Source organism: Rhinopithecus bieti, unplaced genomic scaffold (assembly GCF_001698545.2).
Source record: "Rhinopithecus bieti isolate Rb0 unplaced genomic scaffold, ASM169854v2 scaffold_55189, whole genome shotgun sequence".
Lineage (NCBI taxonomy): Eukaryota > Metazoa > Chordata > Mammalia > Primates > Cercopithecidae > Rhinopithecus > Rhinopithecus bieti.
In genome coordinates, this window is record NW_016821812.1 from 1,026,644 (window position 1) to 1,043,869 (window position 17,226).

General features: G+C 44.2%; 1 protein-coding gene across 1 annotated transcript in view; it reads right to left on the reverse strand.

Annotated features, from left to right (window-relative positions):
• The window catches only part of KLHL6 (kelch like family member 6), a 78,752-nt gene extending 64,469 nt beyond the window's left edge, over positions 1–14,283 (reverse strand). Inside the window, exon 1 of the mRNA XM_017860637.1 lies at positions 13,932–14,283. Within this exon, the coding sequence (XP_017716126.1) occupies positions 13,932–14,224 (293 nt within the window). The 5' untranslated portion in view covers positions 14,225–14,283. The remainder of the gene's footprint in view (positions 1–13,931) is intronic.
• Between the last annotated feature and the right edge of the window lie 2,943 nt (positions 14,284–17,226).

Consider the following 17,226-nt stretch of genomic DNA (forward strand, 5'->3'; position numbering starts at 1 on the left):
CTTCCAGGGGTTATCCACTGGGCCTCTGCTTCTCCCATAATTCCCCCAACACCAAAACGCCCTTGATACTCAGCCCTCTGTAAACCTGAGCTTACTCTACAAGACACATGATCTTTTCAATCCAATAAGGTCTTACTTGACTCTGGACCTGAATCATTATATGCAAACCTGCTGAGTGTCTATTATTTATTATAGATCCCAGAGCATCTCTTCAGAAAGGGCTGTGATGCAACCTCTTAATTTTGGTTTGATTGTGTTTTAAAGCCATAGCACGAGGCCGGGCACGGTAGCTCACGCCTGTAATCCCAGCACTTTGGGAGGCCGAGGCAGGCGGATCACCTGAGATCAGGAGTTTGAGACCAGCCTGGCCAACATGGTGAAACCCCATCTCTACTAAAAGTACAAAATTAGCCGGGCATAGTGGCACCCGCTTGCAGTCCCAGCTACTCAGGAGGCTGAGGCAGGAGAATCGCTTGAACCTGGGAGGTAGAGTTTGCAGTGAGCTGAGATCAGGCCATTGCACTGCAGCCTGGGTGACAAGAGCGAAACTCAGTCTTAAGAAAAAAAAAAAGCCATAGCAGTATCAGCACTCTTGTAATTATTGTGTCCTTAAAGTTTTCCATAGAAGTTAAATACAATAAAAGAATGCTGGCCTTTACAGCTGGCAGAGGACTTGTAGGTTGCCTAAATGATACTCTTTCACAGCAAAGGAGACTTATCTTTATACGGAGATGGGCTTACCAAAAGAATTTAAGAAGGCTTTTACAAAAGCAGCAGAAGTATCATGAAACACAAAACAGTAACAATAAAAATAAGAAGACAAGAATTAAGGAATTAAAGTGGAAGGAGAATATATCACTGAAACCAAGGCTAAGGAAAGTTAACCCACGGAGCTTCCTGACAGCCACAGCAAAGGCAAAAGTACGACAAATTGGCTAATAAGAAAGTAAAGCAGTGTTCATTATCCCTCTTTAGCGGACTTTATTTTTCCTTTTGTCCAGCATCTCTCCATATTGGGAAATGTTCTTCTCCCCACCGAGGCCCCAAATCATGTGGCTCAGGCAGGAACTCTCATGTCATTACAGACCTCTCCACCTTTCTGTCTTCTGCTTGTCTCTCTCTCTCTCTCTCTCTCTCTCTCTCTCTCACACACACACACACAAACACACACACACACACACACGCATGCACGCACAGCTCTTTGGCCAAGGGTGGACTCCTAACCTAGGCTGGGCTGATCATTGTGCCCCACCTCCCTGGCACAGTGATTAGCCTAGGACTGGGTAACTGAATGGAGCTGAACCAATCAGAGTCTTTCCCAGGGGTTTTTCAAGCCACAGGTAGAGAAAGTCCCTCATTTTCCCTCTAGAGCCAAGGCTAGGAGTCTCATAGCAACCAACGGGCAAACCCCCAACAGTGTAGCAGAAGTCAACCTGAGAAATCCAACCTGAGAGAGAAGCAAAGTGAGGGGTGGAGAAAGAGCACCAGCGCTATGTGCAAGGGCCTGGTTCCCCTTCTCCCTGGGCTCTGCTGCACCCCAGTCCTCCTATGATTTGATAATGTGACCAAATACCTTTCTCTTTGCCTAAGCTAACTGACTTGATTTCCTATCCCTTGAAACCAAAAGAATGCTCACCAATAAAGGAACATGGAGCAGCACAAATGGATGCTGAGCTCATGGCAGTTTTACCAAAAACACAAAGGCTCTGCATGTGGCCAGCTCTTCTCGTGGACTGTTCGGTGTTTACCATGTTAGATCCTTGTCCTGAAAAAACGTTTTCATGGAGAGACAGTTGCATATCCGTGGGTTTGATGCAGGGATAGAGCTTACAACTTGAGCTACGAATGATGAAAATATTTTTCTGTTGTGTTTTAGTTGGGAAGGTTTTTACAAAGCCTGGCATGGAAGGTTATGTAAAATTGAAGAATAGATTTTCTAATCTTGATTGAAATAAGATCCACATGCTGTAGACACCAGGGGTAGGTGAGATAGAGATGACACTTCCTTGAAAAATCAAAGGACCTGATCGCACTTCTGCCCTGGTGCAGAACCCCTCTCCTCACTCCCAGTGCAAAAAAAAAAAAAGGACTGCAAGAGTCACATTGTATGCATGGCACATCTATATGCAGGTGGTCACATGAGCGACTGCTTGAATCCAGAATATTCTGAGGCATTTTGGATTTTGTAACTGTTCCTTCCCATTTTTCCTGTGATAGCCACATTTGATCATCTTTCCCTTTTCTAAAGTTGCACAATAGCTTCCCACCCAACTCTGTGAGGACTTCCTGCTCTGGCCAGGATGCTATTTAATCAGTGACTGGACTTGCAGGAGGAATATCCAAGTGTTTGTTCACTTCATGCATTTACAGGATGTCTGCTGAGTGCCAGCCATTGCAATGGCATCAAGGAGAAGAATATGGTAGTCACTGCCTTCACATGGCTTGCATTTTGAACCTGCTTTTAGTTCACCCATGATGGATGATGCCTTCATGCCACACATCCCCACAAGTGTACCCAGGACTACTCACAGTTTTGCAGGGAGCAGAGGAATGAAAGTGCTAATAATTACCTTCTTGCCTATTTGGGTCTCAGGATCCAGATCTCTGATGCCTTTGTGACAAGGGTCATGGAATCCCCTCATAACTGTGTAGTTTTCATGGTACTTTAACATCTATTCTGCCCCTATTGCAGGCCTAGCGAATAGTTTTGAATTGGAAGCCGGTGATACCAAGAAGCCCAGACGGAGGAGAGCCTGCTTGGGTGGAGGCAGGACGAGCAGCAGCAGCCTCCGGCTTCCAGAGACAGCCCTGACAGCAGCACCAGTGGCTGCAGCTGTGCAGCTGTGGCCCCAGCATTGTACAGCAGCAGGGAAGTACCCCCCACAGGAGTCCTGGGTGGCTTCGGGCTGTGGTCCTGTCCCCTGTCTGGCCTCCCTTGCACCTGTTTGTCTTCTGGGTTTGGTTCTCCAAACTTCTGGGGATTTTGTGAGTTCCTACCATCATTTACATAAATTTCTCTTCTCAAATAAGCCAGAGTTGATTTCTGTTTCTCAGAACCAAGCAATCTGACTTATTACCACGCATAAAGTGTTGGGGCAAATAAATTAATAAATGAATCCATTTTACTATTTGCATTTCACAACTTGCTGGGATCGGTAGACATAAATTGTTAGCCTCACTCTATTGTAGACATTGGTGTTAAGCCTCAGAGAAGACAAATAATTCCTCCAAGATTTACATAGCCAACAAGTGGCAGAGTGTGGACTGAAATCCCAGTGCCATAAATCTTTTTTTTTTTTTTTTCACAGTATCTCTTGCTCTGTCGCCCAGGCTGGAATGCAGTGGCGTGATCTCAGCTCTCTGCAACCTCCGCCTCCCGGGTTCAAGCGATTCTCCTGCCTCAGCCTTCCAAGTAGCTGGGACTACAGGCGCACAACACCGCACGCGGTTAATTTTTGCATCTTTTAGTAGAGACGGGGTTTTGCCATGTTGGCTAGGCTGGTCTTGAACTCCTGATCTCAGGTGATCCACCAGCCTCGGCCTGCCAAAGTGCTGGGATTACAGGCATGAGCCATTGCACCCAGTACCATAAATTCTTTCCGCTGTACCAAGTTTCTGGTTCTAGCTGCAGTGATGTTTATTTTCAGAGCACACTATCTTTTCACCTTGCACACCCTGACCCTGCTTCCTTATTTCTTTTTTAACCCTTTGATCCAGACTGATGTCCTAAGGCATGCTGGGTCATTGCTGCTACGGAGGCCTGTCACCTCAGCCCCAGACATAAACTGGAATGAATGTTCCAACAGTATCCTGCCTGTGCATGTATGTATGAGCACAAGGAGGCTCTAATTTTTACATTTCCTCCTCATTTTCAGCTTATGTAGCCTACACTAGCAAAGGAGTCTTAGGGAGCTTAGGGGTCATAGGAAATGACCTGTTAGCCACATTTCTGTTCTCTATGACGCGGCCTGTTTTCAGTTTAGACATCATGGGGAAACCACTCTTCCCATTAAAGTGAGCTCCCCCGAGGATGAAATGGACACCATGCTATCTACTTGATATTATGAAGATTGAATGAAATAAAAAGAATCCAGCGAAGTGCCTGAAAAAATGTTGGCCATCCATATTCCAAACTGAGAAAAAATGCTTAATACAAAGATTACCACATCACGTATAAAAACAAAATACTGGAAGCAATAAATGTCCACAGTGAGAGAATGATTTTCATATTATGCCTCTGTTGAAACTGGTAGCAATATAATAAATAGTCATTATGAAAAGTATGGAGCACCGTGGGAAAAATATTACAATGAAAAGAGGGGGCAAAGCAAGATGCAAAATTGCATGTAAACTCTGGAAAGATATGCATGTGAGAAAAGGTAGACAAATAACACCAAAATGAAAACTGTTAACATTATCAGAAAGCCCCATAATCCCTTACCCAAAAATCTGGAAGCCAGATGTGCTTTGCCATTCAGAATTCTTTGGATATTAGCATATCTTAAATATTATATAGCACCTCCAGCACTCTTTAATCTAATGCATTAGTACTTCAGCAGTGAGTCGCCCTAAGTGGAATAAATGAAGACTGAGGCCGGGAGCAGTGGCTCACGCCTGTAATCCCAGTACTTTGGGAGGCTGAGGCGGGCAGATCACTTGAGGTTAGGAGTTCGAAACCAGCCTGGCCAATATGGTGAAACCCCATCTCTACAAAAAATACAAAAATTAGCCGGGTGTGGTGGGCACCTGTAATCCCAGCTACTCAGGAGGCTGAGGCAGGAGAATCGCTTGAACCCAGGAGGTGGAGGTTGCAGTGAGTCGAGATCGTACCACTGAACTCCAGCCTGTGCAACAGAGCAAGACTCCATCTCAAAAAAAAAAAAAAAGGCTCTGTAAGTAGCTTCACCTCAGTTCGGGACAGGTGCCCTGACCTGACAAGTGCCATTCAAATTGGATTTAGCCATGAAATAAGTTATGAAAAATTTTACATTCGTCAGCACTTTGGGAATTTTGGAACTGCAGATAAGGGATTATAGATATACAATACTGAAATATTCACTATCATATTGGTTCTGATCGACAATATTGGAAAATATTAAAAGTGGAAAATATAGGGCCTGACCCTGGTGTTAAAATCATCGGCTTCACTTGAGTTCTCAAGTGTACCCACTGTGGCAGAAGCAATCCTCAACGCATTTGCTATTAGCCAGATTTTTAATACAGACCTACATAGCCTTAACTCATTTTTGTTTTTCTTGGCACTTATTCTCTTTTTAAAAATTTTTTTTAAATTTTACTTTAAATTCCAGGATACATGGGCAGAATGTATAGGTTTGTTACATAGGTATGCATGTGTCATGGTGGTTTGCTGCACCTATCAACCCATCATCTAGGTTCTAAGCCCTGAATGCATTAGGTATTTGTCCTAATGCTCTCCTTCCCCTCGCTCCCCACCCACCAACAGGCCCCGGTGTGTGATGTTCCCCTCCCTGTGTCCATGTGTTCTCATTGTTTAACTCCCACTTATGAGTGAGAACATGTGGTGTTTGGTTTTCTGTCCCTGTGTTAGTTTGCTGAGAACGATGGTTTCCAGCTTCATCCATATCCCTGCAAAGGACATGATCTCATTCCTTTTTATGGCTGCATAGTATTCCACGGTGTATATGTGCTTGGCACTTATTCTATCACCTGGACTCACTGACTCTTTTCTAACATCTTACCCCATTACGGAGAAAAAGCTCAGGATTTCGACATCTACATGTGGCTTAAGAGTAGTCTCTTGCTCCACTTTTCTGCCATGAAGTAATTGGTTAATATGTAATAATGATTAACAAGTGCATAGATTGTGCTCACAATACCCTTCCCATTCCTGGCGTCATGCCTGATTTTTGTAGCTGGTGGGCAAAGTCCTCTCAACGTAGCCTTAAGGAACCAGACCTAGAGACGGGGTTACAAGACAGGAGTGAGAGTCCAGACAAGGATTCTAGGCAGCAGCATCAACAAAGGAGCTTGCTGTTGACTCAGCCTCAGCTTGGAAGCTTTTCTATGCATGTAGGAAGGGCCAGTCATGAGACAGGGCAGAGAAAAAAGCCTGATAACCCCTCCCCTCATCACTATGATTCCCCTCCCTCTGCCAACTCTGGGAATCACAGCATGGCTGCCCTCACAGGTCACTGTCACTTATAGAGTGTGCCATATTTTGTAGTGAATTGGGCTTCCCAGATGGTGAGAACCAGTGGTTTAGATGGAGATCTGTTGGGAGATGGGGTTCTTGTGCACTATGCAATTACTTTGGTTTGGGGACATGCCCAAAAGCATTACACAAATGGCATTTTCTTAGTAGACTTCTAAAAGACATGAGTAGTCTTTTTTTTTTTTTTTTTTTTTTTTTTTAGGCAGAGTTTTGCTCTGTTACCAGGCTGGAGTGCAGTGGCAAGATCTTGGCTCACTGCAATGTCTACCTCCCAGATTCAAGTGATTCTCCTGCCTTAGCCTCCCAGTAGCTGAGACTATAGGTGCGTGCCACCATGCCCAGCTAATTTTTGTATTTTTAGTAGAGATGACATTTCACCATGTTGGCCAGGATGGTCTCGATCTCTTGACCTCATGATCTGCCTGCCTCAGTCTCCCAAAGTGTTAGGATTACAAGTGTGAGCCACCGCACCTGGCTGAGTAGTCTTATAAAATTTAAAAATACGTTATGAATGTTAAATCAATGCTTCCTCAAATGTTTCTGCTGTGAAAATATTTGAATACCTTGATACTGGCTGTTTGACACTAAACATACGTTATAGATGACTTTTTAAGCTTTATTATCCCTTTTACTTTACTCAGTGTCAGCTATACATTTTTTCCTAACTTCCTCATTCCACTCAAGACTTGAAATAAGCCCCCAAAGGGAAATACATTGTCTGAGTTACTAATGTAGCCCCTGTTTACAGCCACCAGGTTACATTTCTAGGTTGACATATTCCCACTCCATGGTCATCTGACACTACAAATACGTTGTTGAAACTGCTTTTTCTATGTGTGTGGTTGGGGTTTGAATCAGTTTGTGGCAGAGACAATAGGATAACGAGTGGCCAAACAGGTTTTCTCCCTCATATAAAAAAATGACACAAGCCATTGGTTTTATTGTCAACAAAAATCTGAATTGTTACTGGGTAATAACAGCAATTTCCACAAACTTCCTCTGCATTTTCCTTGTTCTTTAGGGGAGTAGGTCTTTGCAAAAATCAGGGGTGATCACACACAAGAGAACAAGAAAGTAAGACCCAAGGAAATACTGAAAGGCAAGGCAAAGAGCTTAACACACTGGCGTTTGTGAATTTCTAATAGTAAAGTGAGCTCAATGTCCCATGACTCCATTGCAAAGCCTTCACCCCACCCCATCCCACCCCAGCAACCATTTGGCTCTTTAGTGCTTGACTCTTTTTTTTTTTTTTTTTTTTTGAGACAGAGTCTCACTTTACTCTGTTGCCCAGGCTGGAGTGCAGGGGCGTGATCTCAGCTCCCTGCAACCTACGCCTCCCAGATTCAATCCATTCTCCTGCCTCAGCCTCCCGAGTAGCTGGGACTACAGGCGCATGCCACCATGCCTGGCTAATTTTTTGTATTTTTAGTAGAGATGGGGTTCCACCATGTTAGTGCTTGACTCTTTTTTTTTTTTTTTTTTGAGACGGAGTCTCGCTCTGTCGCCCAGGCTGGAGTGCAGTGGCACCATATCGGCTCACTGCAAGCTTCACCTCCCAGGTTCACGCCATTCTCCTGCCTCAGCTTGTCGAGCAGCTGGGACTACAGGCGCCCACCACCACGCCCGGCTAGTTTTTTGTATTTTTTAGTAGAGACAGGGTTTCACCGTGTTAGCCAGGATGGTCTCGATCTCCTGACCTCGTGATCCACCCGTCTCGGCCTCCCAAAGTGCTGGGATTACAGGCTTGAGCCACCACGCCCGGCCTTGACTCTTAAATATGAATAGATATCTAAAGGCTACCAGATATTTAAGTATAGCCTCTAAAATAAAAGACAGAGTCCAGGTGTGGTGGCTCATGCCTGTAATCCTAGCACTTTGGGAGGCTGGGTCAGGAAGATGGCTTGAACCCAGGAGTTTGAGACAATCTGGGCAACATAGGGAGCCCTTGTCTCTAGGAAATAAATAAATAAATAAATAAATAGAATAGAATAAAAGAGACTAAACAAAGAGAAAAATACAGGGAAACAGTAAACAAACAAACAAACACAGAAGAGTGGTTTTTTAAAAATTATAAACCTCAAAGAGATTAGATGAAAATATGACCACATGAAACAAGAACTGGATGTCATAAAAAGGAAGCTTCATAAATAAAATAAGAAAAAAGTCTTGGAAGTTAAAAACTGAGATTCTCAACAGGTTGGAAGATAAAATTGAGAAAAATCTTCCAGAAAGTATAACAGAAAGGTAAGAGGATGGACAACAGGAGAGAGAAGATGAGAAAGCTAGAGACTGTTCTAGAAGTCCACATCTACTGAGTAAGTGATCCAGAAATAGAGAACAAGGAAAATAGTGACCATGTAATTACCAGGGAGTAATATGAGGAAATGTTTAGGATTAAAGGATGTGACTCTCCAGATTAAAAGGGTTCATCAAATGCATAGCAAAATGGTTGGAGTAAAACACACACACACACACACACCTCCAAGGCACATCATTGTGAAATATCAAAATGTTATTTAAAATCAAAGAAAGGCCAGGCGTGGAGGGTGGCTCACAGCTGTAATCCCAGCAATTTGGGAGGCCATGGTAGGTGGATCACCTGAGGTCACGAGTTCGAGACCAGCCTGGCCAACATGGTGAAACCCCATCTCTACTAAAAAAAAATACAAAAACTGGCCAGGCGCGGTGGCTCACACCTGTACTCCCAGCACATTGGGAGGCCGAGGCAGGCAGATCACGAGGTCAGGAGATCGAGACCATCCTGGCTAACACGATGAAACCCTGTCTCTATTAAAAATACAAAAAAATTAGCCAGGCATGGGGGCGGGCGCCTGTAGTCCCAGCTACTCGGCAGGCTGAGGCCGGAGAATGGAGTGAACCCGGGAGGCGGAGTTTGCAATGAGCCGAGATGGCGCCACCACACTCCAGCCTGGGCGACAGAGGGAGACTCCGTCTCAAAAAAAAAAAATTTAAAAAAAAATTAGCCGGGCATGGTGGTACACGCCTGTGGTCCCAGCTACTTGGGGGCTGAGGTAGAATAATTGCTTGAACTCAGGGAGGCTGCAGTGAGTCGTGATCAAGCCACTGCACTCCAGCCTGGGCAACAGACGGAGACCCTGTCTCAAAACAAAACAAAAATATATGCAAGGCCTTAAAAATAACTTCCTATGGGCGGGCGCGGTGGCTCACGCCTGTAATCCCAGCACTTTGGGAGGCCAAGACGGGTGGATCACGAGGTCAGGAGATCGAGACTCTCCTCACTGACAGGGTGAAACCCCGTCTCTACTAAAAATACAAAAAAAAAAAAAAAAAAATCAGTCGGGCATAGTGGCGGGGGCCTGTAGTCCCAACTACTCGACAAGCTGAGGCAGGAGAATGGCGTGAACCCGGAAGGCGGAGCTTGCAGTGAGCCGATATGGTGCCACTGCACTCCAGCCTGGGCGACAGAGCAAGACTCCGTCTCAGAAAATAAATAAATAAATAAATAAATAAATAAATAATTACTTTCCACGCACTCTTTCTTAGAAAGTTATTTTAGAATGTGCTCATCAGGATAAGAGGGTAAGAGGAAGATAGGGGTTGAAGAGAGAAGGCTCCATTCAGCATAGCAGACAGTTCCAGGGAATGATGGAGAAGCAGCTGAATCCTAGCCAGCCTGCAAATCCAGGGAACATGTGTAAGATGATACAAGGCAGGAAGATTCTGAGGAAACGGAACTGGTAGATTCTTTGATGCACTGGACCACATGAAAGGTTTTTGTAAGGCTGTGAGCAAAAGATATGCCAAAAACAAAGCAAATGAAAAAATGAGTGAATTAATAACTTCAGGAAAGACAAAAAGGTTTACAAGAAAGGAAATGTTATCATTGAGCAATTTGGCTCAACAGAGAACAAGATTTTCATGAACATAATAATGTAAACTCTTGTTGTGATAACATTATGTTGAAAGGTTACAGGGAATGAAAGCATATGGTAAGAGGGTTAGATAGAGATACTAAATCCTTATTTGAAATCAGTAAATGATGTCTAACACAGAAAAATCAAGAAAGAGCAGCATAAGTGTATTTTGCAGAAATATAGAGCTAGTGCCAGAAGAAAAAAATAGAAATTGAAAATGGTATCCTTTGGTGCATGAGATAGGGTGGAGGAGGAAAGAGGAATTTTGTTTTCATTATAAGCCTTTAAATACTATTTAACGCTTTGTTTACTATTTGCATATGTTTAATAAAAAATAAAATTTAATTATTAAAAAATACATGAAAACAGAAAGGCAGTGAAGAGACAATTCACTAAAAAAAGAACTGCAGATGCTGCCTAAATTTATGAAGAGATGTTTGATCTTATTAAAAATAAGAAAAATGTAAATTAAAGCTAAATTGAGATATTCTTTCTTATTTATCAGATTGGTAAAAATTCAACAGTTGGATGACACCCACTTTTGGTGATGCCGTGGGGAATGCAACATGATTCAACCCCGATCAAGGAGTAGTTGCAATAACCGCTAAGACTGCAGATGCATTTGACTCAGCAAACCCCCTTCAAGAAATGTGTATGAAAAAAACTCATGTTTCAGGTTATTCATTACAACTTTGTTTGTGATAGCAAAACATGAATTAGAAATGGTCCAAATGTCTGTCCATAGGGGACTGTTTCATAAACTATTGTCGGTCCCTTAGTGAAAAGTATTTATTTTCTCAATGAGTAAAGGAAAAAAAATGACATAATTTTACAACCAGCTTCCAGGCCCTCGGAAGCCCAGAGAGCTGTGTTGAAAGCCTCCCAGACTGGCTGGGCGCAGTGGCTCACGCCTGTAATCCCAGCACTTTGGGAGGCCAAGGTGGGCAGATCACAAGGTCAGGAGATTGAGTCCATCCTGGCTAACATGGTGAAACCCCGTCTCTACTAAAAATACAAAAAATTAGCCGGGTGTGGCAGCAGGTGCCTATAGTCCCAGCTACTCGGGAGGCTGAGGCAGGAGAATGGCATGAACCTGAGAGGTGGAGGTTGCAGTGGGCAGAGATTGTGCCACTGCACTCCAGCCTGAGCAACAGAGCAAGACTCCGTCTCGAGAAAAAAAAGACTCCGAGACAAAGAGACTCTCTGACCTCCCTAAACCTGAGCATAAAAAGAACCCCTTTCGAAACCTTAGACATAAAGCGAGAGAGGCAGTGAGACCATGTCAGATTTAACATCAGTCCTAGGTCTAAATCCCAGTTTGGCTACTTTTTATTCGCCGTGACACTCTAGACTTTGGTTCCTCATCAGTAAGCTGGGGATAGGACTCCCTGCCTTGTCAGGTTGCTGTGAGGGTGGAGTGGACGAGAGTGTGTGATACGGAAGCTACAGGGCCTGGCCCACAGTAAGCGCTCCACAAACAGGAGTTGATATGAATAGTAGCACCGGAAAAAAGAATCCTGTCTCCAGGACAGTATTCATTGTAGAAGGAAAGTCATGTTGGAAATCCCAAGAGCAGAAACAAAAGTCACTGCTCTGAAGAGAAGAATTGAAGGAATTTCCTCTCATGACCAGGCAGTTTTGGGAGAGGCTCTGTATACACAGTCAGATGCCTACGCCCTCATGTTCTCCAGCTTCTCATTGCCATCGCCTCCTCTGATGACCGGCAGAGACATTCCCTAAGCATCCTAGATCGGCAGGACTGGAAGGACCCGAGCCCAAATTCCCGTTTAGGACGAGAAACCCAAAGACCAGAGAAGACCAGTGATCAACTCAAGGGCACACAACCAGCGGGCTTGGTCCACAGCCAGGCGCACCCACTAACAAAACTGCTTCCAGGTACGCATTTTATGATAGCAAGGGATACAAAAGGATAAACCTAAATGTGCGTCCCCAGGACATTGAGCTAATCTGACTTTACTCACTCCTGAGAGGGGCTGAGGTCAATGTGAAAGCATGTGATCAAGGTTGGTGGTGAAAGTAATGTGTTTATATCAACCCATTTTGATGGCCGTGTTACACTTACATTTTACACACTTCCCATGGAATGAAGCCCCAAACCTAGTGGCAGCTTGCGTTGCAGTAACAAGGATTTCTAGAACATACCCAATCCCTGCTCCAGCACTGACCAGATATGTAATGCTGAGTTTTCATTTCCTCATCTGTGAAAGGAGATATCAGCCACCTTCATCATGCTGTTACAAAAATAAAATCAGATAACTGTGTCTGTCTGGCGCACAACAGCCACTACTTCTCTCAAACCCAGATATCCCCTTGTCTTATCAACACAGGAGACCTAATGAGTCCCACAGCAACCTGCTGATCCTGCTCTATGAATTACAAAGAAAGGTTTTCCCCCAAGCACCGAGAGAGAGAGAGAGAGAGAGAGAGAGAGAGAGAAAAGAAAGACAGACCTTCCATAATGCTTTCATAGGTTAATCGTTTTCAATTTCCTCAGCCAGAATCAAAAGTTAAGAAGAATCTCATTAAGAAGAATTCTAAGGATATTTCTTTTCAAGTTCCCAAATACCTTCTTCATTATCCACATTGCCCTTGCAAGCTGGTTCCCCCATGTGCATGCTGATATGGAGAACACCGAATCCAGATGTATTCACTGGGTTCCCGGCACTATACAATTCCTACCCCAGGGACGTGCTCATGGGAAACACTCAATGAGTCATCCTTATCTGAACCAAGCAGAATCAGGAAAAGAATTCCAAGAAAGATATATTGAACATCTACTTACTATATGCTAGACACTGTATAAGACCCTTTTCACGCTCTTGTTTAATTATGACAACTCTGAAAGGTGATCATTGTTGTCCTCACCTTACAGATGATGAAACAGACATTCAGAGCACTTTGTGATTTGCCTGAAGTTTCACTGTCGAGAAGGAGCCAGGTCTCCTGACTTCAGGTCTTCCCACTATGAGACCACCAGTTTATTGTAACTAGAGGCCTCTCCCCTCTAAAGCATCTTTGTAACTGCTTTCCCTTTCCCCACACTGCTTACACACACAGAAGCCCCTAATTTGTAACAAGTCATTTGATAACTCCAAAAGAGGGGCCACATCCTTTTTCTCTATGTCTGTTGATTAACAAAGACAACATTATGTTTCCAACACATTAGTCAGACCAAGGGGGAAAAAAATCCCCATGACTAGAGTAATTTTCCATCCTTTGGAACAAGGACATATACACAGAAGGTTTACTATAGAACGTAAACATTGCTTTTAAATGATGCCAATCTCTCTTTTAATGTGGCCTAAATCCTAAAATGTAAAGTGTGATAAGCCAGGCGCAGCATCTCACACCTGTAATTCCAGCACTTTGGGAGACTGAGGCAAGTGGATCACCTGAGGTCAGGAGTTCAAGACCAACGTGAACAACATGGAGAAACCCCATCTCTACTAAAAATACAAAATTAGCTGGGTGTGATGGCGCATGCCTGTAATCCCGGCTACTCAGGAGGCTGAGGCAGGAGAATCGCTTGAACCCGGGAGGCAGAGGTTGCAGTGAACCGAGATTGCGCCACTGCACTCCAGCCTGGGCAACAAGAGCGAAACTCCGTCTCAAAAATAAATAAATAAATAAATAAATAAATAAATAAATAAATAAATAAAGCGTGATAGTGTTCTTTCTTCTATTTTAAGTAGACACACGAGCCTTAATATATATGTAAACTGTAAACATCAAGGCCAACTCTTTAAGATTGGACTCTCACACTAACACACCTCTTCCTTGCAACTTGCACCCAGTTTAACTCTGGTCCTAGGCATGCTGACCTGAAGTAGTTGCTGGCCGCGGCAAGTACCACGCGGTGGCAGGAGAATTCCTGAATGTCCACACACAAGATGACATCTGTCAGAGCGTTTTCCATTCGCAGGGTCTCCAGGCCATTCTGAAGAATTAAGGAGAGTCCCGCGTCGTCAAATTTGACCTTTTCCCCATTTAGGATCTCCACCAAGTCTCCTCTTTTCTGGGAGGGCTCATCTGTAGAAGGTGCCAGAGGCCCTTCCAAACTCTTCTCAACCACGTCACCCATGGTCCAGGCGCCCCTTTGTCCTGCCATCAACATCGAGACTGAAGGAGCGCCCAAGTGTCAGGCAGGCCCCATTGCAGAAGCTGAGCGGATTTCCTGTGCAGGGCCCTCCACTTATCACCAGCTGTCACACACACATAACAGGAAGTCTCGCACTTTCTCATCCTGTTACTACAAATGCCAGCAACTTCTATTCTTCTTCTTTCTGTGAATAATCACAGGGTTAGAAATTACTTAGAATAGGTGTGTGGGAGGGGGCTCTGGAAGAGGAGTGGCCTCTTAAGAGTCCACTGTGAGTGCTGTGTGTTTATTTTGGTGCATCTCCCACTTCATATCCGTGAGCAGGAAGCCTCCGGTGGTGGCTATTACATTTGTACTCCTAATGCTATCAATAACCCGAGTTGTCAATGAGGGGATGGACAGGAGACATTCTATAATCCTCCCACTTCACATTTGTACTTCTAGTGGCTCAATAACCCAAGTCGTCAATGAGGGGATGGACAGGAGACAGTCTATAGTCCTCCCACTTCCTCCTCCCAGGCATCTGAGATCCCACAACGATCCAACAACGTCCTTTGTAAACCTTGGAAACCCCACTTATCCCTGACATTCTCATATCTGGAGACACAGCAGATAGTCTATCTTCATCCTCCTCCCTACCCAGGGGAAAACAATGTCATGGCAAACATTCATGTCTTCCCCCCACCGAAAAACGTCTATTGTTTCAGATGTGCTTTGGGGGCGCAGAAGAAATGGTTTCCAAAACTCAGTCACTAGCATCTTTTCAGAGGATGAGTCAGGGTAGGGCTACACCGAATTGCCACAGCAGGTCTCAAATTAGCCCAGTGTCTACAGACCATGCATCTAACGTTGGATCCTGAAGTATTTTCATTACCTTTGCAGGTCTTAGTTAAGTAGTAATAACTGTCATTATTAAAATCCCATGATTTTAATAGGAAGTTATAGGAGCGTATTAGTTAGCGTTCTCCCACACCCAACAGTAATGCTTTACCAGGTTGCTAGGTATTTCTTAGGCCAGTAAACTTGACATCTAAAATTAACCATCACAATTACAGTCATACCCAGCATAATGATATTTCAGTTGATAATGGACTCCGGAGAGACAGAACCAAAAGGATACCTAGAGAGGCATAGCAGAGGGAAATTATTAGGGGAATTAGCTCACATGATTATGGAGACTGAGAAGTCGCATGACAGACTGCTGAAAGCTCAGGTCGAGTCCGAAGGCCTCAGAACCAGGGAAGATGGTATAACTCTCAGTCCAAGGCCAAATGCCTGATAATCCAGGAAGTGGGGAGACTGGTGTAAGTCCTGAAGTCCAAAGGCAGGGGATCCTGGAGTTCTGTTGTTCAAGGCAGGAGATGACTGTATCCCAGCCTCAGAATAGAGAGACATGGACCTTTCTTCTGTTTTTGTTTTCTCTGGGCCACTGGCTGATTGGATGGTGCCCACCCACAGTGAGAGTGTATCTTCTCTACCGAGTCCACTCAGACTCACTAAGCTCTCCCGGAAACAACCTCGCAGACACGCTCAACAGCAATGCTTTACCAGGTTGCTAGGTATTTCTGAGCCCAGTAAACTTGACATCTAAAATTAACTGTCACAAGTACAGTCATGCCCAGCAAAATGACATTTCAGTCGATGATGGACTGAATATACAATTGTGGTCCCATAAGATTATAATGAAGCATATAAAGAAACCTGACAGCTGGGCGCGGTGGCTCACGCCTGTAATCCTAGCACTTTGGGAGGCCAAGGCAGGCGGATCACAAGGTCAGGAGCTCAAGACCAGCCTGAGCAACATGGTGAAACCCCCGTCTCTACTAAAACTACAAAAATTAGCTGGGCATGGTGGCATACACCTGTAATCCCAGCTAGTCAGGCGGCTGAGGCAGGAGAATCGCTTAAATCCGGGAGGCAGAGGTTGTAGTGAGCCGAGATTGTGCCATTGCACTGCAACCTGGGCAATAAGAGCAAAACTTTGTCTCAAAAAAAAAAAGGTAATGAAAAAATAATGCCATTCATGATGGTAATAAAACATATGTAAATACCTAGGAATAACAGCAACCAGCAACATAAGGAAAACTAACAAACTTTACAAAGAGATTTGAAAGAAAGCTTAAATAAATATACCAAGTTCCTTTATGGAAAGACTAAGTGTTATTAAAAGGACCAATTCTTTCCAAATGCATTTACGGGTTTATTTTACTCTAATAAAAATTACAAGAAAATTTGGAGTTTAGGTGTTTTGTTTTGTTTTGTTTGAGACAGAGTCTCAGTCTGTTGCCCAGCCTAGAGTACAGTGGTGCGATCTCAGCTCACTGCAACCTCCACCTCCCAGGTTCAAGCGATTCTGCCTCAGCCTCCCAAGTAGCTGGGACTATAGGCTCGCACCACCACACCTGCCCCAAGTTTAGGTTAAATTTCAATGAACAGTATCAAGATAGGTTCAAAGCACAGTGGGACTATCTGTAAAAGGATAAACATTAAGTCTAGACTTTACAGTGGACCCAGAGTCTTTTCTCCCTGGAAACTACAAAATTGAGATAAATGTGGAATGTAGTATTCAGAAGCCCCATATCTGAGTTGGAAATTGAGACTGCTTCCCCATGTCAAAGTGATTTAGATCTTCCAGACAACTCTGAGATGTCTCATTCTTACTGATACAACAGCAAACAACAAAGTTTCTGATGGTCTGTGGTTTTTAGAAATCAATTTTTCTCAGTAAGAATAAGTAGTCATGGCCGGGCACAGTGGCTCAAGCCTGTAATCCCAGCACTTTGGGAGGCCGAGACGGGCGGATCACGAGGTCAACAGATCGAGACCATCCTGGCTAACACAGTGAAACCCCGTCTCTACTAAAAAAAAAATACAAAAAACTAGCTGGGCAAGGTGGTGGGCACCTGTAGTCCCAGCTACTCGGGAGGCTGAGGCAGGAGAATGGCGTGAACCCGGGAGGCAGAAGCTTGCAGTGAGCTGAGATCCGGCCACTGCGCTCCAGCCTGGGCGACAGAGTG